Raw genomic sequence first — 26578 nt, 5'->3', positions numbered from 1 at the left:
TACCCGAGCCACCGCCTCCATGAAAATCTATAAAAATGTAAACAACGAGAGGGTAAGCTAACGCTTAGTGAGTGAGAATATACTACATACATATATATGCATAAAATGGACACGCCACACGAGTAATCAAATAACACATACCGGAGCATCCAAGCATAAAGGCAAGCTAAGCTAAGCATAACGTACGATCACTAAGCAACACGCTAAAATAACAACAATTATAAGTTCACCAACGACGATGTGAACAACGCCAATAAGCTACACCCGGAGGGTTAGCTACATCACAACAATACGACAGTATATAAAATAATATATAAACGTCCAAGGTTAACCCCTTAACCCAATACCGGAACCGACTACCAATTACCAATATAAAGATTGACCGAACTACACGAGTCTTAGTAAATCCGCATCCACACGAGATTACTATCTTCAATACCACAACAACATCGAGGTTGGCCGAACTACACAAGCCTTAGTAAATCCGCAACCACACGAGATTACTACCTCAATAAGATGACCGAACTACACGCGTCATCGTGAATCCGAACTACACGAGACTCACTTCCGATAAGATGACCGAACTACACGTGTCATCGTGAATCTGCATCCACACGTGACCCACTTCTCCCAAACACAACTCAATATCAACCCTTCGCCATTGGGGTTATATAATCCACATCACAAGCACAAGTGATAACGTATACACAAAGTGTGCACCTCGCCAAAGGTGGTCAACTAAAATGCACAACCGTGCCAATTGGACCCATACACAAGTCCATCAAATCCACCTATGTGTGAAGTGAGCTCTATAACCGATAACCACTTCACCCGACCCGCACCCATCCTACACATACATATGCACATAGGATATTAACACTCACCTTGTCGCCTTGATGAATGCCACCAAATAATCCGTAACTCGCCGATGGAATGTACCTATTCCATTTATCACATAACGAGTAACACAATTAGGGTGGATATACAAATCAACCCAAATCGAGAACTAGTGCAATTTCGACCCAATTGCACTTCCAAGCTCAAACCACGCCCAAACTAACCAATAATCACTAACAATAGTGACAATGGTCCTAATACACCGATTAAACCCAATCATAGGTGTTAAACACCTATCTTGCCCAAATGGCACTTAAACCCTAGTTTTGACCCATTTCAAAATTAGTCGCACATGAACCCTAAAGGCTTCCAACACCTCAATAATCACTAAATACTAGTGATTACACCTATTTGCAAATCTTACAAGCTTACACTTGTTCACCAAACCCAAAACCCACCAACATCAACAATAAACCCGAATCTTGGTGTTAATCTTCAATTAACAACTAAATGGGTTCCATCTATGAACATACAAGCCAAAAGCCCCAAATTTAGATGATGAACACGAAAATGAAATTCAGAGTTAGAGCTTACCACTAGTATCAAATTGTAGCTAAGAACGAGGAGAATACACTTGTCTTCTATGTCAAAGATCGAATCACGAGTCTTCCTTCCCAAATCACACTTTGAATCAAATGGGGTTTTGAAGTTTGAGAGGAAAAATAGAAAGAAAAGGAAAAAGAAATAAGAGAAATGAATGAATGGACCAGATTTGAGCTATAATCTGCCTCATACGCGAAAAGACCAAAACGCCTTTGAATATATTTTAAAATCACAAAACTGGTACCAGTCCGCCCATATTGCCGCGCTGCGGCCCTAAATTGTCGCGCCGCAACATTTGCCTTGGTCTGGAACCATTTTGTCGAGCCAACTGAAACTGAAACCAGTGGAGTGCCGCGTCGTGGCCCCTTCTATCGCGCCGTGACCTAACACGCGGTTTGATCACTTCTCGCCTACATGAACTTTAACACACGAATGCGCCTCGAACCCTTCATACACCTATCGTACATACCCGATGCACCTATAAATCATATACGGGGAAAACGGGGGGTTACATGAGTGCTATGTGATCTGACAGAATAATAGCTACGTAAAATTTGTGTGTGCTATGGAGGTCTAAGGTTTGTATTTATAGGTCTGCCACCTCTCCCAGTCCCGGAATGATTATCCATGCCCGATGGGTCTACATCTATCCCTGAATGTCGTCAGGTACTGTTAACTTCCGCGCGGGTTTGTCTGTACCCCCTTAGTGGAAGAGAAAGAAAGAAACCCTATATCTAGAACCATCTAAATCGCCATATCCCTTTCATAACTAACCCCAATATAATCAGCTATAATTATGGAATGTATCCTATCCAGATTTAGATAGCACTAATTAACCGACTTACATGTGATGCACACACACCATACAACCAAAAAAATTAAATTTACAACCACAAAAATAAAATGAGCGCATGCGTACTTGGCTAGCTGGTGTGCAATAAGTAATAACATGCGCGCCAAATTACTTATTTATCGTGCATAAGTGTAAATGATGATTATTACTATTGTACCTTAATTGTATTTGTAATCATGATTAACAGTTTAACTATTATTAAAATATATACAGAAAAAAAAGACAGGTGAAGTGTTGACATGCCAACCCAATCTGTCATGGCCCGTTTCGACCTATACTAAAGTACATACCTGAATTTACCCTGCCTTCACCTATAACTCTACCGGTCCAAGTGTTCGACCCGCCCATCTTGCCATTTCTACTTGCTGGTTGATACCATTGTAATGAAATTACAACCTATAAATCTGTATGATATGTTGTTGCTATCATCTGCATGCTGCTTATGTATAGATAAATATCAGATGATGATAATTTTTCAACTATAACCAATAGTAATTGTAGTTGTATTAACCACGAGGTCTTAATTTTTGGTATAGGTGGACTATAACTTTGGCTACCTTCTATTTTGCGGTATGTACCTTTGGTTATCCAACTCTTCATTTCTTGTATACATTGATTAGAGGGGGTTAAATTTTGGTGATGAGTTCGAGTCAACTCGGCATATTCAAATATATTCAAAACTCAAAAGGGAATACGGAAGAGGTTGTCTCTGTTTAGGTTACCGTCTACTCAGGTGTACATGGCCTAACATGGTTAGCCGTTAGTGTTCCCGACATGGCCACCCTAAGATATACTAATAGTGATGTTTAAACTTGAGACATCTTTAAAAATATGATGACACCAAATCCTCAATAATATTTATGTGTGGGTCAAAACACTACGCTAGCACGTATCTGATTGTATATTTCTAGAGCTTACAGGTAAAAAATGCGCATATGAATTTAAATATATTATTGTCGTAAAAGCTACTATTTTTCAGTAAAGTGGTTTTAAGAGGTCTTTATGCATTTGAGAAAGATAAAACGTCCAAATCGATCTATCAACGAGTAAACTTGTCAAAATTGTCATGTTTAGCATTGTTAATAAATCTAATTGTATGCTACATTTGTGGTAGAAACATTTGCATTCACAAGCACTAGCAATTGTCTTCTTGAATTCAATTTGAAGTTATGTTACACTTTTATTGATATGTTGCAACTATTCGTGTCAATTTCTTGGTTTTCATTTGCAGGTTGGTTCGGTACTCTCGATTTATGGATGTTTCAATCACCACAAGACATTTCATGTGGATGAAACAACGAGTCAGCAAGAGAAAAGTCATTTCTTCTTAACTGCCAGATTTTGGGGATACGCTTTTCAAATTATTTTTCAGGTTTGTTAACTCACTATAAACACAAGTTTTTATATATATATTATATCGAGTAGGAGTATATATTTGGTTTCAAACGTCTATTTCCTTATTCCTTTTGACATTCGCAAAATTTTCATAAGCTTTCGCTTGTTATATATATGTATATTCATAGGAAGTAGCTACTACCTTTTTTTAATCTAAATTGATGGATTTCCTTCATTAAGAATCATTAATCTCACTTGTTTTGTTTGCACACAGATGACTGCAGGAGCAGTGGTCCTGATCGATCTTGGTTATTGGATTGTGATCGCTTTCATAACCATCGTAGGTTATGAAATGGGTTTCGTAAGTACTCACACTTGCCTTTTATTACAATTTGCTCGTTGTCTACAAAATTTTGTGCTTTTCCGTAGCGAGTAAATTGGGTTCAAATTTCAAATTAGCTAAAAAGCATAGAGTTTTCTAATTGGTACAAGAGACGTAATTTGTTATTATCATTTTCAAATTTCCCCCCCCCCCCCCCCCCCCCCCCCCCCCTCATATACCAGTTGACGGTTGTTGCACATTCGCTTAATCTTGTTTTGCTTCTTGGGGACACAGCCTTAAATAGCTTGGTAACATTTCCCGTTATTTTACTCATTATTGTGATCACGTGCTTTTTAACTATGTTGCTAATTCTATGAACTTTATAAATGTTTGCGTAACAATCTTATTTCCAGCGTTTTCCTTGGTTCCGAATTTCATACTTTCTACTACTGACAGCTTTCTACATCCTCTTCGAGTGGATTCTTCATGCGTTTGTTGCAACTTGGTATGTTATCTTTATCCACATTTCATGATTTCAAACTCGGATATTTATCATTGTTTGATCCATAATCTCTCAGGTGGCCCTACCAGTTTCTTGACTTATCTGTACCGTATGCTCCACTATGGTATGTATTCTCAAACAAATAAATATCAGTTGTATTGGCTGTATTTGGTGTATAGTCATCGTTGCAAAGCTGAGTGACTGTTGATATGCTAAAATAATCAACTTTACATATTTTGATGTAAAACTGAAAAATGGGTCATTATTCTAATGCTAGATTTTATACCGATATTGAATATGTTAAGTGATTGTGAAAATTTCATAAGCAACCAAATTTAAGGTGGTGTTTGTTTTTCAATTTGCAGATCTTATTATGCCTTATGTTTGCATGCTCGCATACATTTTTACTAAAGACTGTTTGTTTTTTTTTGAAGACATAAGATAAAATAATGTCTTTTTCTGTCTGCAAACTCGCAGACTTAGAAATATGCTTCTAAGTGTTGCAGACAGGATTAAGTTATTTTGCAGGCATAAAAATAAACAGTATTCATTCAGCATACAGACCTTTAGGTCACATCTTTTCTGCAGACATGGTTCACAGATACTCAAACAAAAAACAATCTTCAAAAACAAAAGCACCTAATAGTAATTGTTGGGTCGAACCAGCATTATCATTTTGACCCGCCATAAACTAATCCCTTCTGATTGATACCATGTCAACCCTGTCACCCATATCATCAGTATTCACGAAGTATGCTCCATTCTATATTAATCAAGCTCTATATTTAGAGCAGACAATTTTAACTCTTTTATGTGAAGTTGGTTATTATTATTTATTGCTAACAGGTCAAAGTCAAACTACTAATTTTTTTTATTTTACTTTTTCTGATAAAAGGATAGAGTGATTGAAAGGCAAACATAACCTGATCCTTTCCACCCATTCTTATATTTACCCGTATTGACCCAACTTGCCCATATTGCCACCTACATACGTAATTATGTGTTCCTTTCCATTCACCAACCACTCCCATTAAAATCCATAAATTTTTCTAGTAATGTAACGTGTATTCACTATCTATGTTTGTAAAATGTGACGCAGGTACTTACTTGCTGCGTTATTACATATTCCATGTTATGGAATCTTTTTTGTGGTCGTGAAACTAAAGTATTACATATTGTCTCGATGGTTTCCTCAGTCGTATCGAACTTTGGGATGACGGTTTCCTAAGAATGCACTTCTTTATAGTCATGACTACGGAATGTTACAAAATTATTGCTTCTTTGAAAAGATGCATTCCTCTACATTGTTGTCATACATGATTTTACTGTTCTTTGTTCGGTGAACTATTTAAAAGAGAGCAAATATTATAATATTTAAGGATTCAAGTTGCTTTCTAGTCTCCTCAAATGTTTATGCTTTTCCCGTGTAAAAAGCCAACTGTTTTTTATGGGTCTTGCAATCATATTGCAACACTTCAAAATAAGTCAATCGCGATGAAAATCGCTCGCGCATTAAATCAGCGTGATTGTTTTGTGTGAACGTGTGATGAGTATATATCCATTCAGTAATGTTGGTTTATTTTGGCTAGTAGAAGATATGTTTATCCCACATTGGTGGGAGGAAGATGTGAGGGGTGAGTGACTTGGTTATATAAGAGGGGCTAAGTCTTCATTCCAAATCGCACCAATCAATACATTTTAAGTATTTGATTATTTTTTTCTTTCTTACCCTTGTTTGAGAGTTGTATTAGTTAAATATTTTGGAGAGTGTAGTTGGCTTAAGAGAGTCGTCTATATCATTGTAACAATTTGTGATATAGTGTATTTCTCTCTTTGGGCGCCGGTGGTTTTTCTCCTGTTTTGGAGTTTCCACGTTAAATCTTGTGTTGTGTATTGTTCTTATTTCTTTACTATTATTGTTGGGCTGGGTGGTGGGAATTAGTGAGACCGTAATTTCCCAACAACTGGTATCAGAGCGTCAGGTTTGACGGGGGTCTCGGTTATAGGAGTCGGAGTATGCTCTGTGGTTGCCACGTGAGTGGATCGTCCACATCAGAAACGAGTTCTATTGATCGTATAGGGTATCTGGTTAGACAATATTTTTTCTGATTCGTAGTAATAGTTGGATTTGTTAGTGGCCTAGTTGTGGATTTTCGATTTAAAGGGTCCTAGCTACCTGCTACATCTTTTGGCTATTCGAAACGTGAGCAAAATCAGAGAAAGTTGTTGTCTATAGGATACGGATACGATGTCGAAGTTCAGTCCAATGAGGTTTGATGTAGAGAAATTTGATGGGATGATCAATTTTGGCTTATGGCAGGTTCAAGTCAAGGATGTGTTGATTCAGTCCGGTTTACACAAGGCTTTGAAGGGTAAACCCACCCTTGTTCCTGGCAGTGATTCTAGCAGTAAGTTCGATGAAGAAGAATGGGATGATATGGATTTGAGGGCAGCAAGTGCGATTCGTTTGTGTCTTGCAAAGAACGTGCTTGCAAATGTGCACGGGTTATCAACGGCAAAGGAGCTTTGGGTTAAACTAGAGCAGTTGTACCAGGGCAAGGGCATCTCAAATCGGTTGTGTCTTAAAGAACAATTTCATACTCTGCGTATGGATGGGGGTTCAAAGATTTCAGATCATCTAAGTATTCTTAACGGTATTGTTTCAGAACTGGAGGCTATTGGAGTTAAAACGGATGATGAAGATAAAGCTTTGAGGTTGATATTATCTTTATCATCGTCTTATGAACACATGAAACCTATTTTGATGTATGGGAAGAAAACTCTGAAGTTTGAAGACGTTACTAGCAAGCTCCTATCCGAGGAGAAAAGACTGGAAGGTAACGGGGTCTCGTCATCAGGAGATACGATAGTGTTGTGTTCGGATAGGCAGAAGAGAAACTCTAGAAAGAATCTGACATGCTGGAAGTGCGGGAAGACTGGACATGTAAGGGTTAATTGTCCCGGTGGAGCTAATCCGGCAAATGGCTCCAAAGACGCTAACATTGTCTCCGTTGTTACGGAGAGTGACGAATTCCTCTGAAGTCACATCATCCTCATGGTGTGTCCGCGCCACCGTGGAAAGGGATGTTCGTTAGCGGTTCCACAATTACACATGGGCATTGGTTTGGCGTTGATGCAGGCTGTGTGGTGAAAACTGATGTTGTAGCTGATGGGACTTTCGGGAAAGCCAAACAAGGAAGTTGCACCATAAAGTTTCAGCTGGTTGTTCAACAACATGTGCCGAGGTAAAATGCTTGGAATGTGATATTCTAAGTGCTATACTCTTAATGGTGGAGTATGATAATTCTTGTTAAGAGTTATGATTGTCCGTGATGACAATGATTGTCGGTTTAGACAATGTTCGATGAAGATGCAAGTTTTGTCTCTTGGGAGATAATGTCAACGGCATGAAGATGAGGATCTTGAAGTTGTCGTCGAGGAAGCGTCTACATCGGTTATCCTTGCAATGTGGAAGCATGGTTATCTTCTTCTATCCAAAAGGTGGAGATTTGTTGGTTTATTTTGGCTAGTAGAAGATATGTTTATCCCACATTGGTGGGAGGAAGATGTGAGGGGTGAGTGACTTGGTTATATAAGAGGGGCTAAGTCTTCATTCCAAATCGCACCAATCAATACACTTTAAGTATTTGATTATTTCTTTCTTTCTTACCCTTGTTTGAGAGTTGTATTAGTTAAATATTTTGGAGAGTGTAGTTGGCTTAAGAGAGTCGTCTATATCATTGTAACAATTTGTGATATAGTGTATTTCTCTCTTTGGGGGCCGGTGGTTTTTCTCCTGTTTTGGAGTTTCCACGTTAAATCTTGTGTTGTGTATTGTTCTTATTTCTTTACTATTATTGTTGGGCTGGGTGGTGGAAATTAGTGAGACCGTAATTTCCCAATAAGTAATTCATTCTCCATGTAGTTATTATCTATAGCGGTAATTTTATGTAAAAGTCTTGTATCATCATGCTTTAAAAATTAATTTTGCTAAAGAAGAAAAGTGCATCATGAATTCATGATGAATTTGATGAACATTGACTTCGAACATTATTTTTAATTATTATTTTAATGTTAACTTAAAGAAAGAAGAAGCCACGTACTTGTTTGAATGCATATGTTATTACGCTACAAAAACAAAAAATCAATTACGTTACTTCTTCCTCATGTTTGACTAATTGATTATATGAACCTCCCAGCATGGCAATGAATCAGATATGGATCGGGTGACGTCATATTCATATCCACTTAGTTTTTGTTCATCCATATCCATATTGATATTCATTTAGATTCGGTTCATCCATCCATATACGTATCCAGTGGATTAAGCGGGTTAATGGATATCCATTGAATATTGAAGAAATATTATATTGTTATAATATGCAATAAAAACAAAAACGTAATATAACAAAAATAAACTTAACATAACATATATTAAATCCTTCCACCAGAATGTGTAATTATCGAAGATTCAATACAATTTGTTAAATTTATCATCAAATATTGATTATGACAAATTATATGTCTAATATTTATATTTTTTGAATTAGATTTACATGTTTTATTGTGTTTTCTCATAATGAATTCATTATATGGTTGCAAACAAAATGTATGTGTAATAGTAAATACATTTGTAATAGTTATTGTATATGTATATGTCTATATTTTTATATTTGTATATGCATTTCACGTTTAAATAGAGGATGAAATGTTTCATTCATATCCATTTACATTTAAATTCATTTATATCCGTATCTATATTTATTTAAGATCTATATCCGCTTTAAACGATCCCACACAAACGTAATAAACGTGAACATAAAATTGTCATAAGTGGACCAATCCGATAGCATTCTCAATTGTTTCTAATTATTTATTAAAAATATTCACTCGAGTGTTCTGGGTCCTTTATGTTGTTAGAATCCTATCGTTGTCGGATAATTAATCAAGAAGCATACACATATATTTTTCTATTAAATTTTATTGACCACTTCTTAAATAAATTATCAAAATCCATTCGAAATAGTAGTATATTTCTTAATCCACAAAGAGCAAAAACTGCCCTCCTTCTGCTTGTTTTAATTCCCCAGTAAGTTTTTAGTTTTTTACTACTTTTAATTCATCTGGGCTATATAAAATCTTCATTCTGTTTTCTTGTATACCATTTGGGTTCTTTTTTTTCTTGAATTTTTCTTATGGTTACATTACATGTTCTAGAACTTGATTCTGTTTGTTGTTGTTCTTGCTGTTTTCTTTTATTTGAATTATTGTTATTTGATTTGAGTGTTGTACTATTAATAAATTAATTAATTAATTAATTAATCAGTTATGACATATTATTTCCATAGCTTTGAGAGCATGTTGACTTTCTTTGACTTGTTTTGAGCTGATAACTGGGGTATAACATGTACTTTTAGGAGTTATGACGCTAAATATTAAGCAAAACTTGCATTAATATTTAGCATAATATTTAGTGGTGGCTAGGGATGGGTTGACAGTGAGTAATCCTGCTGGGTTGCGTACATCAGAGTAATGTGGTCGGATTACTCGCCGAGAGAAAACCTTCTAACTTTTTGCATTATATGAGTTTGACTATATCTTCATATATTTTTAATAGGATGGAGCTGACGTGGACTAGTGATACAACTAGTCTGAATTACTGGCTGACCTGGAAGTTTTTGCTCTGTGCATTATGGGTCTTTAGTTCCATGATTATAGCATCATTTTTAATATGGAAATATGAAGAATCAGTTAATACAATAACTTTTAAAGAGGTTACACAACAAAAAAGGACTTGGTTTCAATATGATTGTGAAGCTTGGATGCCATGTATAAAAGGAATACACCCTGTTTGGTTAATGGTCTTCCGAATCGTTTCTTTTTTATTGCTTTTAGCGGCTGGCGTTGCTGATGTCACCACTCACGGAACCGAATTATTTCTGTATTATACTCAGTAAGCTTCTTTCCTAGATACTAAAGGTGTTTTTTGTCTCATTACTTACGAACGGGTCTGGTCGATTTGTGTTGTGTTTGGTCAAATGGCCCCTTTCGACATATACTAAAGTACATACCTGTTTTACCCTGTCTTCAACTATAAGTCTAGTGGTCTGACTGTTCGACCCGCCCATATTGCGACTTTTACTTGCTAGTAGATACCATTGCAATGAAATTACAACTTATACATCTGTAATTCTGTATGATATGTTGTTGCCATCATATGCAGGCTGCTTATGTATCAGATAATTATTGGAGGATCACAATTTTTCACCTATAACTAATAATTGTTGTGTTAACCATGAGTGCTTAATTTTTGGTATAGGTGGACTTTAACTTTGACTACCTTTTATTTTGCGGTATGTGCCTTTGGTTATCCAACTCTCATTTTTTTTTCTTGTATGATTTCAAAAATTGTATTATCATAAAAGCTACCATTTTTTCAATAAATTGCTTTTAAAAGTTATTTACGATCTATCAACTTGTAAACAGGTCAAAATTGGCATGTTTAGCATTGATAATAATTCTAATTGTTTGCTACATTTGTGGTGGAAACATCTGCATTCAAAAACAGCAACTTTCTGCTTGAATTCAATATGAAGTTGCGTTACGTTTTTATTAATTTGTTGCAGTTGTTCTTATCAATTTCTCTGTTTTCATTTGCAGTTTGGATCACTACTCTCGGTTTACGGATGTTTGAATCACCACAAGACATTTCATGTGGGTCCGGATCAAGATCTTTTTTTGCCCCTAACCCATAAGGAAGAAACAACGAATCAACAAGAAAAAGGTCATTTCTTAACTGCTGGATTTTGGGGATACACTTTCCAAATTATTTTTCAGGTACTTTACAAACCAAATTATCTTCCTCCCTTCGTTAAGAATCTAAAATTTAATGAATTTTTATATAAATCCACTCGTTTGTTTGCATACAGATGACTGCAGGAGCAGTGGTGCTGACCGATTCAGTTTATTGGATTGTGATCGTTCCATTCCTAACCATCGTAGGTTATGAAATGGGTTTCGTGAGTACTCTAACTTGTCTTTTAAAACAATTTGCTCGTTGTCTACATAATTTTGTACTTTTCTCTAACGAGTCAGATAGGTTGAAATTTTCAATTAGCTGAAAATTGTAACATATGGGTCGAAAGACACCCATTGTGTACTCAAAAAGCATAGACTCTTCTAATTGGTATAATTCAAGAAACGTATATTCGTTATTATCGAAATTAAAACTTCTCTGTTTTTCTCTTATACCAGCTTACGGTTGTTGCACATTCGCTTAATCTATTTTTGCTTCTCGGGGACACAGCTTTAAATAGCTTGGTAATATTTATTGTTTTACTAATGTATTGTGTTTACGTGTTTTTAACCTAAGTTGCTAATTCTATGAACTTTATAAATGTTTGCAAAATGATCTTATTTTCAGCGTTTCCCATGGTTCCGAATTTCATACTTTCTACTACTGACTGCTTTCTACGTCCTCTTCGAGTGGATTATTCATGCCTTTGTTGCAACTTGGTATGTTGTCTTTTTCACCTTATCATTATCCACATTTCATGATTTAAAACTCGGATTTTTATCGTTCTTTGTTCCATAACCTTTCAGGTGGCCCTACCCGTTTCTTGACTTATCTGTACCGTTTGCTCCATTATGGTATGTATTCTCAAGCAAATAAATATCAGTTGTATTGGCTGTATTTTGTGTATAAACATCATATTCTAAAGTAATCTACTTTACTATATCTAGAGCAGACAACTTCAACTCTATTATGTGGATTTGGTTATTATATATTGCTAATGGGTCAAAGTCAAACTACTAAATTTTGTCAAGTTTGTATTATAAAAGGATAGAGTGATTGGAACTTGGAAGGCAAACGTAATCGCACTTTTTTCAAGCTGCTCTTAATTTTATCCACATTGACTCAAAGTTGTGTCTCGACGCTTGACCCAACTTGTCCATATTGCCACCTACATCTGTAATACTGTGTCCATTTCCCATTCACCAACCACTCCCGTTAAATTTTAAGCATTCCATTTTCAAGTAATCTTACGTGTATTCATTATCTATGTTTGTAAAATGTGATGCAGGTATTTACTTGTGGCGTTATTACATCTTCCATGTTACAGTATCTTTTTGTTGGTCGTGAAACTAAAGTATTACATATTGTCTCGATGGTTTCCTCAGTCGTATCAAACTTTGAGATGACGGTTTCCTAAGAGTACACTTCTTTATAGTCACAACTACGGACTGTTACGTAGTTAGCGCTTCTTTGAAAGATGCATTCCTCTGTGTTGATGATGACAATGTTGTCATAATTGATTTGATTTTACTGTTCTTTTTTCTATAACTATACAAAATAGAGCAATTATTTTAATTTTCAAGGGATTCAAGTTGCATTTTGTCTGGCTCAAATGTTTATACTTTATACCATTTCCTTGTAAAAAGACAACGGTTTTGTTTATGGGTCTTGCAATAATATTGCAACATTTCAAAATAATTCAATGTAAGAAGGTTAAACTTTAAAGGAGATTCATTTTCAATCCTCACTAATTATACTCTAAACTTGTCTTTAAAGAAAGAGAAAAGGTTGAACTTTAAAAGTGAATGATTATGATGTATTCACGTGTAACATTATTTTTTGAGAGATGATCTTCACACATCACTTTTTGATCTATGTATATTTTTGTCTCGTAAACTTACAGTTATGTCCATAGATTAATCTAGAAAATTGAACTTATATTATTATTGTAAGTATAATTAAGGGTAGAATAAGTAATTAGATGTACATAAATCAAAAAGTTGGGTGTGATGATCACTTCCTTTATTTTTTTTCACATAATATTACTCAAAGGCTAGTATAGATGTTTTTTTCTTCTCTTTTTTTTTTTTTTTTTTACTTTGTTTTTTATGAAAAACTCACTTATACATAAATATTTTCACGAATACATACAATTATTTATCTTTGAACTTGAACCCACAACTTTTTGCTTGGAGACCATTAAGTCAACGACCCTTTGGTTGTTTTCTAGTTTATTCTCTATATATTTAGAGAGTTGTTATAATTGAAAACCAAAAAATAAAGTGAAATGTGATATATGTTGTTAATACTTGAGATTAAAATAAGGGCCATAGATATATAGAAATATATGAAAGCACAAGTATCAAAGTTTACGTAGTTAATATACATAAATATGAAACTTGATATTTAAAAAATGTAAAGTAACTTTTTTTCGAAATAACTTGGACCTTTATTAGTGGTGATGGAGTGTGATGAATATTTTTGTGGGGTATAGTGCTGATTTGGCAAAGATAATGACATGATGGCGTGATGAAGTTTGTAATGATATGGCGTGATGGTTGTGTGATGGGGTAACTGGTCCCACATTTTTATTTTCTTTTTCATTTTTGTTTGAGTTTTTTTTACTTGTTTCATTTTCTATAAAAATAATACATATATAATAATTTAAATTAATAACAACACACTCAAATTAACAAAAATTAAGCGATTACAATTTATAATAGTCCTAAAAATGAAAAAATTACAATACTTAAAAAATCATAATACAATTACTTTATTAAATTCCTAGAAATTTAAACGTTCGTTAATAATAAAATATAATAATTACTCGTCATCGCTTGAAAGCTCGATATAATCTTTGTATCGCTCAACCATCTTTTTCTTGAACTTTAAACCCAATTTCATTTCTTTTGGGTCGACAATCTCTTCTAGAATAAGTTTAAATAATTTGATAACTTCCATTGCCGATCTTATTCGTTCTTCCTCAACTATAGCATCGATAGTCATGTATCGTCTCTCCAATTCGTTCTCCTTTTTCTCATCCCATATTGAAACCAACTCTTCGAATCTTGAAGAGTTCGTACCACGTGAAGAGTTCGTTCCCCGTGATGAAGTACCTGCATCAGACGAACCGTATTTTCTAGCAGCCTTCTTCGATCATTCTCTTCCCATTGGACGTTGAATCACATCCTCTCCAAATAGCTCCTGGAGGTTGTTTAACCGATTTTCCCCAAGATTGACTGTTTGGTTATCGTCAACCACATCATCGTCTTCATCTTCGAGTTCAAATTATGAAGATCTTCTTCTACGCACACCACTTCAACCAACTGCAGGTGGTGTATACCACTTCGGCTTCTTCTTCAAGAATTCTCAAACATCCCTGTAACCCCACAGATTCGTTGCCCGTTGTTGATATCTTTGCACCGTTAAGTTATATACGTCTTGTAACGCCCCGTACAAAACCATCGTTCCAAAATAACATAAGTTTACGAATGCAAAACATAAGTTTCATGATTGAGACATCTCTAAGTTATGCAGCGGATATCTAACACAGCAGGTCCTTAACAGCAATTCAATAATAGCATGACAGCAAGTGTAACAGCGGAAGCAATAAACCTCTAGGCACCTGAGAAATACACGCTTAAAAAGTCAACACGAATGTTGGTGAGCTATAGTTTAAGTTGTAATAGTAACGTAAGATAGGCCACGAGATTTCAGTGCTGCAACAGCGTATCAAAACAGTATAAAAAGTATATGCATAACCGTGGGCACCCGGTAACTAAACTTAACGTTTATAACCCCCTGAAAGTACACTTGGCGAGTGCGTATGTTCACGAAGTATTAAACACCCGTTAAATGCTAGCGCGACTAGCCCGAATGGGGATGTCAAACCCTATGGATCCATATCTAAGATTCGCGTTCACCGGTTCAAAAACCAATGACTAAACGTTACGGTGCTAAAGGGAATATTTATGCCGTTGTATAACCCACACACATATGTAAAGTTTAAGTACTCGTGTTAAATAAGTAAAACATAAAAAGGCGCATGTAATCTCAGTCCCAAAAATAGTAAAAATTAGTAAAAAGGGATGCTATAACTCACAGTGATAAAAGCGGTAAAGTCGGTAATGAAAGTACGCAAGTAGTAAGTCGGTCCGAAAGGTCGTCAACCTAAATCAAAGGTTACTAGGTCAGTAGGTTGTCTTAATAAGTTCTAATAGTGCATAAAATAAGTTTAAGTGTCATCATCATCATCATTCATCATCATAAAAGCTAAGTGAGTTTGACAAGAATAGAGATCGAATCAATAGGCTGACTTCGGTCAGCAGCTACGACCTCTAAGTAAATCGAAAAGATGCATGGTCAGTGGCTATGGCTTCGTATATGAGTCCCCTAACAGCTGACCAATTTTCAGAACCTAACTCGTCTTCGTTTGACCGTGGCGACGGTTTAAGTGCGAGTAGGTCAGAAATTTCAGCACAAGGTTAATAGGGTGTAGTGACTCTCGGAGGGCCATAAATCCTAAACCGTAACTCGGATTAAGGCGAGGCCTAAACGGAAAATCATCTACTCGAACCGAACTAACTGAAAATCAGCTTTCCAGTTGCCCAGGTGGTCTGATCAGATACGAATATCAGTGGACAAGTGCTCTGGTGGGGTTCTTGGTGCTCGATGCTCATCATGGTTCTCATCCTTGATGCTTGTAGCTTCAAGTGTACAACTCGTTGATGGTTTAGCATCACTTTTGACCAAGATTCACCATCAATACACAATATGTTAAGACCAAGTAAGAATACAACTCATTCATGAGTCTTAGATGGATGATGAACCAAGGTTACATCATATCCTTAGTCTTAACACTAATACAAGTCACAATAACAACTAAAGTTACAAACTTTACATCAATTTAACAAGTATGAACACAATCTAAGTCAAAAGAGGTGATGGAACCCTAAGCTAGAGAGCTTGGATCCATTTCACACAAGTCACAAGGTTACAAAGCTAGAAAGCTTGAACCTTTAAGTGTTCTTGAAGATCTTGAAGCATAAAGCTTGGATCTTGAAGATGCATGAAGATTACAAACAAAAGTTTGAATCTTTTTAACAAAATAACATTAAACAATCATAAAAGTAATAGATCTATAAAAGATATGAAGATTCAAGCTAGAAAGCTTGAATCTTTGTTGTTCTTGAAAGATTCAAACTTGAATCAACAAGATATAAGTAAGATCAAAGCTAAAGGAACTTTGATCTCCATAAATGATGATGATGACCACGATTTTGAAAGGAAAAGGAAAGGGAAAAGAAAACTTACAAGTAGAAGAAAGAAAGAAAGGAGAAGTGTGTGAAATGCTAAAATGATCAAGTGTTGTAATGAGGGACTTAAGGCTAGTATTTATAGGCAAAGAGTGAGCACATGGATTGATGACATGGCAAGGGTGGTGGTGGTGATGGGGTGGACGGTTTTAAGGGGGAGGGGGGACAAAATCTTGCTTTTTGGCTAATGGTGTCTAAAGTATGTCCTTTTGCTAGAATCTTGTGTAACAAAGTTGATAATCCTTATCCATTATGCTAGTATGACTCATTAATTAATTTATTTATTATTTATTTATTATTATGGGCCACTAGTAATAATACTTGGGCTAATTAATTGGGTCACTAGCTAGAGTAGGGTGGGCTTGAGCCCAACAAGGTAAAAAGTCCAAAAAGGCTAACTATTGGGCTTTAGCAATTAAATAAATAAAATTAAGCATCCAAAGGCCCAAGTAATTATTATTATAAAATAATAATTAATATTTCGCTGTCCAAAAGTTCCGGTTCCGACAAAAGTCAAACATACGCGCAGTCCGCGTTTTAATCGTAACGGCAAGTAACGCTAACGGTTATAAAGCATCCAATGGACAAGTTAAGCATTCTAATCATACCAAGGCACGTTTTAAAGTATATATGAATATAAAACACGTGTGCCAAGGTTCCATAGTAATAAAGTAACGCAGTACGCACAAATACGCAGTTTCGCAAAAATACAAGGCACAAAAGCAAGTCGAAAAAGCCGGGTCGTTACATTACCCACCTGTTAATGGAAATTTCGTCCCGAAATTTGAGGAGTGACCAAAAATGGTACAGTATTTAAATAAGAAGTAGCGTATCAAAGTTCCGTGAGACTCGTGAGCTCAGAAGTGAGTTATTTGTCTCGAAGGGTACTTGGGCGTATAAAAGTAAGGATAGGTATATGCCATTAATTAAGTCTCTTGTCCTAAGAAATCAATAAATTAATTTCATCTCTGGTTAACATGAGTATGTCATTCGAATATATGTATCCACAGAGGGAAAGATGATGTTTTTAGCCTTACAGGCATCTTCAGTAAGCTGGATGCGTAAAATGCATCATGAATGCTACTAAACTCATCTAAAACATTGAGCGCTTATGTCGCAATACAAGGCTGATAGGTAGAACGGAAAACATGGTGATCACAACCATGTGATTTGATGTCTGGATAGTGTTTGCCACGGATTTTACTAACCCCTTGATTTCGGAAGGAGACCATAGGCATAATGAACCCGATATTTAAGAACGTTTCATTTTACTAAATGAATTGAAATGTTAGCTGGAAGTGACTAATCGGACTTATATACAATGCAAGCCATAATTATTTATAGTATCTCCAGGGCGGTCTGAATGAACAATGAAGGATATCACCCAGTTTACCATACTGTAGGTGAACTTATCCTTAGATGAAATGAAAACACAGTTCCATAACGTAACTTTATCCTTTCAATTACATGTTGAAGTTAGGGTTAACATTAACTAGAACAACATATAGTTGCAACCAACGAAGGAAGGAATACGTAGAGTAACCATATCAGTGTCGTAGATGTTTTAAGCAGTCCCTTCCAAGAGGATAACAAGATTCATAGGTTCTTAAAGTAATTTATACTATGTTTTTGAAAGAAAATCGCACGAAAGGTGTAATCTTTGAACGAGAGTGAACTCTTCGAGCGGTTCGTCCTGAATTTATCCTTATACCTAAGGGGATGCGCTGATGAGAAGATACTTGAACCCTTGGTCCTAAAGAACGGTTTACTCCAAGTGAAAAGAATCTTCAAAAATGATTTCTTGTACCTCAACCTACTGTTTCATAGAGATAATGTTTATGAGGGTGTTGCGACTAGCCGTGAAACATTGAGAGTAGAAACCCGCCTAATTCCTTTCCTACGATAGGGTGACCACTGGGTGGGTCCCAGAGAACTGATTTATCGGCCCGCGTTTTTGCCAAGTCTAACCTTAAGAGGAACATTTTATGAGCACAAAGACTTACTAATAAATTTATAAATCTGCCATCCAAAGTGGCTCAAGAGTTTTTAATAAAGATCTTAATAGTAAGCTTTTATCCCTAACGGGGGGCGAGAAGAAGTGTGATCCATACATGGTGTAGTTTAATACGAAAACCTTTAATAAAATCAACCGAGGAAGTTTTGAAAAGCCTTTAAACGTTTGATGCGACAATATAAATGGAACGAAGTTCTTGGTAAATTTAGAAGTATGTACAACGTGTATCATTTGCTCAAAACCATTTGACTTTAACTTAATAAAGGAGCGATTTTTAAATAATCTGGAGGTATAACTTGGAATGTACTAACCAAAATAAGTAAGGGTAAATTTATACATATATGCTTTTATAAATCGCATAAGTGACAGAAAAGTTTTTAGTACTTTCATTTGTCCATAATCTCGTGAGGACCGCACAAATAAACAACGTGTAAAAATCAACGTGTGAATTTTTTTGATAAACATAGTTTTTCGCATTTCAAAGGTTACGAGTTGAAAAAGATTGAGTGGAAAATCTTTGAATCATCGGTTGACATGTTACTAGGTAACGAAAACTAATGAATTAAATGTAGTTTTGATAACATAAGTCTTTGGGCAAAAATGTTCACGTGTGAAGCCGTTAAAAAGTGAGGTACGAAGGGTAAAGCATGAGGATGAGAAGTTAATCGTTTCTTGACTTTGCAGAAAGCCAAACAGGTTATGACTAATATTAAAGTCGGAATACTGACGGTGTTAATATCGCTAGATGGGAATCTCTTGAAATAAGTCAGGATTTCGAGTTATGTAAGAAAGAGCATCGTTCCAACAGGCGTGGCAAATAAGATCCTTGGGGTAACGCAATAGCTTTGAATGGTTTAAGTGTTAGTGGATGCCCTAAGGCTCTGCATGGCGTGGTAGTAAGTGCCTTCATCACTTACACACACATAAATCACTCAATTTCGACGGTTGTAAAGTCTTCATGATGACTTGGATACGAATAAGCAACGAAAAATTTTGTATAATAAGCAACGAAAGTTTTATAGAAATCGTTTTAGGTGACAATGTAAGAAAAGAAACGAAGTTCTTTGTAATCTAGGGTTATGTACAACTTGTACCATTCAAGGTAAAATATCTTTTGAACAAAAGATTTGATTTGTAAAAGTAAAATTTCATATGTATCTGTCAAAATAAGTAATTATTTACTTTATTGTATATAACGTATATGATTTCAAAAATTTGCACGAACGGCAAATAAAATAAATTTACTTTCATAAAACTTTGAGAGGATCGCACAGTAAAATAGTGTAAGTAAAATTTTTCAGCAAACTAAATTTTCATATTTCGGAGGTTACAGTTGGAAAAAGATCGAGTAAAAGATTTTTTGAAAATTTCGGGTGACATTTGAGCAAAAATGTTACGAGGTAATGAAAACTGTTGGATCTAAATGTGGTTGATGACTATTAGTAGTGCATAAGTCCTTCGACCAAAAATGTTTAAGTGTAAAGTTGTTGCTTATAAGTGAGATACGAAAGGGAGAGTATGAGGATGGGAATTAACTACCCATTGATTTTGGAAATCTCGAACTGATATGACTAATATCGAGGTAAGAAGGATGTTGGTGTGATTACCATCGAATAAGAATTCTTTCGGGATAAGTTAGGATTCAGAGTCGCGTAAGAATGAGCATTAAATAAGATTCTTGGGTAGTCCTTAACATAGAATTTGAATTGCCGAAGTGACGGAATACAATTTCCTTTATGTATCGTTGTCCATAGTATCGGTTTCTTTCGTAGTTAGAAAGTGAGCAGATTTGGTGAGACAATCACCAATAACCCAGGTAGTGTCATAACTGCCTATTGTTTTTGGCAGCTTCGGGATGAAATCCATTGTCATCCCTTCCCATTTCCATTGTGGGATCTCGGGTTATTGAAGTAACCCAGATGGCTTCTGGCTCACCATTCTCGCGAGGTATACGAATAATATTCTTACTATAAATAACTTACGCTTTCATCCTTGAAAGCCAATTTGTTCCAACTAAATCTTATTATACTACCGCGGAAAATTCTATCAGCCTTCTCAAATAACATCTGATTGTGCGTAGATGACTAATCCTTTAAAACTTCCAACTACTACTTTAAAACTTTCCAAGTTTTGTTGACATGAGGTCATTTCCAATGACCCACCTGTTAATTTTAAGGTACTACCTTAAATTATTCCTCTATCTCTGTCAGATTACCATTAACTCGTCTTAGAGAATACTTAACCCTCATGGTTGTTAATGGCTTACTAGTCATAACACTAAGGTTCTTAGATGTAAGGTTTCTATCACTCTAGTATTAAACAACTTCGAGACAATAAACGTTGTGAAGAAATGTACCCTAACTAAAATCAGGATCCATGAGAGTCTCCATAACTGAGGTAACGATTGCTCTACCGCAAGTAAGTCCAAAGTTTTTCATGTTTAAGAACTTTTTCCTTAAGTATTCAGGGTGTCTATATCTATAACAAATTTTTGGGTTACAGTATCTAGGCTACGTTGTTATTCTTTCCCTACCTCTAACGGACCATAATGCGTATACTCAAGTGGTTCCTACCAAAATTTCCTTTGAATCACTTCATATTCCTCATGTAGTAACGTTGGGACTTCTGTATGATTTACTTCAATATAATCACGCTGGCCTGGCGTCATTATATTGTACTAAATCGCACGTTCATTCCAATATCGCTCCATATGGTCAATGTAACATGATCACTTCAAGTTCTACTCAGTTTCATATAACGTTGCTTTATCTATGCTATCTCAAAACATAATCTACATAGTTAATCTCACGGTTCCTTGGTGTGGGTGCGTATGTCCCGCAGATCATGCATCAATGCCTAAATGTCCCGAAATTTCTTCAAAATATTCGGGTTCCGGTAATGTCGTTAGGTTCCTTTCTAGAAATTCAATATGGGTCTCATGTCGAGTTGTACGTGTAGCAAGTAGTAATACGATATGTTTCGAGGCAACTCCCAAGTCCTTGGGTATGGCTGAGCATCAGTGGAAGGCACTCTGACCTTGTGAAAGGAGATGTCCTCCCGACTTCTCCAATGCCTAAGAGTGTCAGGGACCTAAGTCCAGAAGTGTCGTTAGATCGTCGAGTAGTGGTGGAGAATGGAAGAGATAAGTTACGGTCATGAAAGTGTACGGGATACGGGTCATCTTGCAGAAACTGAACATCCTTCGAATGTTCATACGTTGTACGTGGCTAATTAGGGTGAGCTCGAGGTGCGGTTACTCCGACAAATCCTCCTAGATTGCGTGAAGTAATGTTCCGATTTCTGGAATGGTAGAACAGTAGTAACAGGTGGATTACATTACTAGTACTTAGAGTTAGAAGAGTGGGGAAAAGGGTTCAGAAAACATCTGAATTAGGAAAGATAAGTTCTCCAAGTCGGTATAGCGAAAAGCAGACGGGTAGCAAGCACGTAATCAGGCATAGTAACTACAGCAGCCTAGATCATCTACAGCAGTGCATAGCATGGCAATGAAAACAGTACTAAACAGAAGTAACAAGCGAAAGCAGATAGTAGCATGCAGCAGCGTAAAATAAGCACACAGTAAGTTCGCATGGCAGTAAAGGTAAGTAGTAGCATGCAGTAAGATTATACAGCAGTAGAAATAAGCAGTGGCATGCAGTAGTAGTAAGCAGTAACATGCAGTAATATAACATAGTAGCATGCAGTGGTCCGCAGAAACAAGTAAACTAGCAAGTTATAGATTAGTCCTATTAGTGAATCCTACTTGGTCCGGTCTAGACTCACAAATGCAACATAATTCCCTACAACCAATGCTCTGATACCAACTGTAACGCCCCGTACAAAACCATCATTCCAAAATAACATAAGTTTACGAATGCAAAACATAAGTTTCATGATTGAGACATCTCTAAGTTATGCAGCGGATATCTAACACAGCAGGTCCTTAACAGCAATTCAATAATAGCATGACAACAAGTGTAACAGCGGAAGCAATAAACCTCTAGGCACCTGAGAAATACACGCTTAAAAAGTCAACACGAATGTTGGTGAGCTATAGTTTAAGTTGTAATAGTAACGTAAGATAGGCCACGAGATTTCAGTGCTGCAACAGCGTATCAAAACAGTATAAAAAGTATATGCATAACCGTGGGCACCCGGTAACTAAACTTAACGTTTATAACCCCCTGAAAGTACACTTGGCGAGTGCGTACGTTCACGAAGTATTAAACACCCGTTAAATGCTAGCGCGACTAGCCCGAGTGGGGATGTCAAACCCTATGGATCCATATCTAAGATTCGCGTTCACCGGTTCAAAAACCAATGACTAAACGTTACCGTGCTAAAGGGAATATTTATGCCGTTGTATAACCCACACACATATGTAAAGTTTAAGTACTCGTGTTAAATAAGTAAAACATAAAAAGGCGCATGTAATCTCAGTCACAAAAATAGTAAAAATTAGTAAAAAGGGATGCTATAACTCACAGTGATAAAAGCGGTAAAGTCGGTAATGAAAGTACGCAAGTAGTAAGTCGGTCCGAAATGTTGTCAACCTAAATCAAAGGTTACTAGGTCAGTAGGTTGTCTTAATAAGTTCTAATAGTGCATAAAATAAGTTTAAGTGTCATCATCATCATCATTCATCATCATAAAAGCTAAGTGAGTTTGACAAGAATAGAGATCGAATCAATAGGCTGACTTCGGTCAGCAGCTACGACCTCTAAGTAAATCGAAAAGATGCATGGTCAGTGGCTATGGCTTCGTATATGAGTCCCCTAACAGCTGACCAATTTTCAGAACCTAACTCGTCTTCGTTTGACCGTGGCGACGGTTTAAGTGCGAGTAGGTCAGAAATTTCAGCACAAGGTTAATAGGGTGTAGTGACTCTCGGAGGGCCATAAATCCTAAACCGTAACTCGGATTAAGGCGAGGCCTAAACGGAAAATCATCTACTCGAACCGAACTAACTGAAAATCAGCTTTCCAGTTGCCCAGGTGGTCTGATCAGATACGAAAATCAGTGGACAAGTGCTCCGGTGGGGTTCTTGGTGCTCGATGCTCATCATGGTTCTCATCCTTGATGCTTGTAGCTTCAAGTGTACAACTCGTTGATGGTTTAGCATCACTTTTGACCAATATTCACCATCAATACACAATATGTTAAGACTGTAGCGACCCCGACAAATCGTCAAGTGACGGCGTCGGCTACGTGGGTCCCATTACCTGATTATAAGTCTTTAAGATAACGTTTGACCAAAATATGTCGCCTTCATTTCAAAATAAAGATTGTTTCAAAGTTTACAAGAATTGTTCAACCAAAAGTTAAGTTACAACGTTATAAGTACGATTGAAATCTAGGCGACACGGTTTAAAGTAAAGTCAAAGGATGCTCCATGAAATGCATGTATACTCGACATCGGATGCAAGTATCAAATAGTAAGCGGAAGCATGTTTCACATATCGTGCAAGACCTGAGAAAAACATAGAAATATGTCAACGAAAACGTTGGTGAAATCATAGGTTTAAGTAAGTAAGTACAAGTGAACCACAAGATTTGCATCAAAGAAATAATAGTAATACATTCCAAAAGTTTGTTTCACGAGCACCCAATTATCAAAGCTTAACATTCCATCCATTGTATACCCCATCCATAGTGCTAGAACAAACACTGATTCTCGAAAATATATTTCATCCGTAGACGGTAGCGAACCGTCAAAGATGAGGGTTGTCAACCCATATGGCCATATAACATAAGTTCTCGCTTACACCCGGCAAGTGTAACTAATGATAATCGAATTGAGAATTTTTGTTCTAAACTCGTATGTAGAATGTTTGTTTTCCCGTTCTTGTGTTCACTTAGTTCAAAAGAATCGTTTATGTTTTCTCATCCCAAATATAAGTTCAAAAAGAGTAAAAGTGGGACTATGATCTCACCTTGAGTGCGAGAGTTATAAAAGTACTTCAACAAGTAAACGCGTGCAAAGACAAGGCTAGTCTTGACCTAAACATATAGGTTATATCAATAACGGTAAACACAAACGGTCAAAGATGTTCAATTAGTCCTATGGCTCGTTACGACTCGATTATATTAACATGTGAATCAACTAGTCAAGTTTCATGCAAGTTACAAGTAAATAATCATGTTAGAAAGGTTGCATAAGTATTTGGTTAAGTTTGACAAAAAGTCAAACTTGGTCGGGTCAAAGTCAACGGAAAAGTCAACATGGTCGGGTCGGGTCTCGGACAAATTTTCTATGCTAGTTATTCATATATAAGCATGTTAAAACAAGTTGCACGTGAATTTGAGGTCTAGAACATGCCAAACATTTTTCGTCAAAAGACTAAGCGAACAGCCAGTTTTAGGCCATTAGGACGGCGTCCCAGATGGCTGGACGGCGTCCTATATTGAAGAGTGGGACAGCGTCCTGAGTACCTAGACGGCGTCCAGGTATTAGAAGTGGGACGGCGTCCTGAGTTTCTGGACGGCGTCCTGGTTGGTTTCCAGGCCCTGTTTGCTGCAACTCTAAGTGCACGAACCAACAATCAAACCAACCCAAATTACAAACCGCAAACAATTAGAACATGTATTTTATATCACCGGAAAGGTAATTTGACGAGGAAAACACCTAGACACATTTCATCAAGCAATTCAACACTTACACACCCCAAAACCGCATTTAAACGTCCATAGTCAAAGTTCAAGTTCCAAATATGCATTTCATGATTCGGGCAACCGTTTTACATGTATGATATGCCGTTTCGAAGGTGATCAAACACACATTGCAACAAAACACTTAACAACAATATCTCATAGCATTTGACGCATCAAAAGTTCATGTAAAGCTTATCAAACCCTAATCCAAGTTCACAAAATCACTAATCATGTTCTTGGAGTTTCCTTAATCAACCTATACATCAAAACGAAGCTAATGATACTAGTAACACTTTTAAAACATGCACTTTAACAATCTAACAACATTTGATCATCCAAAATCAAGGATTTAGCAAGTAATTTCCATATTGAACTAATTACACCAAAAACAACGAATCGAGCATACAAATTACATACACGACATCACAATGAGCCATAGACGCTAATTAACAACTTTATAAGTCAAGAACACGAATTTAAAGAAATCTAGTGTTTTAGAAATGTTACCCAAATGAGATGAAGTTGGTATCAAATTGTAGAGGATGAAGAGAGGATTCCAAATATGTAATTTGTTTTGTTGTAAGCCTCCTAGATCGAATTTAGATGATGAATGATTGAATTGGGTGTTTGTGTGTGTGTTCTTGCTAGAGAGAAAGAGAGAGAGATGGAGGTGATTGAATGGGGGTGATTGGGGTGGACTAGTTGACCTAGTCAACTAGTTTGCCCCGTGTCAATTTTAGTCCCTCGAGTTTAGAAGCGGGTGCGGGATTTAACCGATCGAATATTTTTAAAACGCAAGTTAACGAGAGGTGTTATAATTAAATGACGGAATTATTATGAACGTTAGTCAACGGAAACTACGAATTTAAATAACGAAAGGTATTATAAAAAAAAAAGACGGACGTTAAAATAATTTAACGGAAAAATGCGGGATGTTACATTATCCACACCTCAAAAGAAATTTCGTCCCGAAATTTAGTTGGAAATAATAATCGATACCTCTCACTCGAGACCGGAGATGTCAATGCTATGAATAAGTGAAGGTACGTCCTTGAGTGTTCTCATGAATTTGGATTTTTACGATCCCCGGTTTCAACTGGTTTTCCTATGAAGAGAAGTTTGTCATCAATAGCTGGTGCATCTAGAAGGATTGCAAGTTCCTGTTCCGCAGGACACGTTTCTAAGTTTGTTACACGAAATGTAAGGTAAACGGAAACTTAATTGAGTCGGAAGTTCTAAACGGTAGGAAGCGGTTCCAATACGCCCCAAGGTTTCAAAAGGTTCAATATTGCGGATATAACCTTCCTCGATTTCCCGAAATGAATTACACCTTTCCAAAGTGCGGTTTCT

General features: G+C 36.4%; 1 protein-coding gene and 1 long non-coding RNA gene across 2 annotated transcripts; both read left to right on the top strand.

The window, feature by feature from the left end:
- Positions 1-4192: 4192 nt before the first annotated feature.
- Positions 4193-5825, top strand: LOC139846576 (uncharacterized). Its single transcript, XR_011759100.1, has 4 exons — positions 4193-4258; positions 4364-4455; positions 4529-4576; positions 5552-5825. It is a non-coding gene; the product is annotated as an uncharacterized lncRNA (long non-coding RNA).
- Positions 5826-9394: 3569 nt separating this feature from the next.
- On the top strand, positions 9395-12848 carry LOC139848123 (uncharacterized). Its single transcript, XM_071837852.1, has 9 exons — positions 9395-9541; positions 10070-10405; positions 10772-10805; positions 11113-11289; positions 11382-11471; positions 11707-11772; positions 11876-11967; positions 12055-12102; positions 12537-12848. The coding sequence occupies exons 2-9, from the start codon at positions 10071-10073 to the stop codon at positions 12652-12654; spliced, it is 960 nt and encodes a 319-aa protein (XP_071693953.1). The 5' UTR covers positions 9395-9541; position 10070; the 3' UTR covers positions 12655-12848.
- Positions 12849-26578: the final 13730 nt, after the last annotated feature.

Source organism: Rutidosis leptorrhynchoides, chromosome 5 (genome assembly GCF_046630445.1).
Source record: "Rutidosis leptorrhynchoides isolate AG116_Rl617_1_P2 chromosome 5, CSIRO_AGI_Rlap_v1, whole genome shotgun sequence".
NCBI lineage: Eukaryota > Viridiplantae > Streptophyta > Magnoliopsida > Asterales > Asteraceae > Rutidosis > Rutidosis leptorrhynchoides.
The sequence above is the reverse complement of the archived record's forward strand: the minus strand, read 5'-3'. Positions and strand labels throughout refer to the sequence as shown.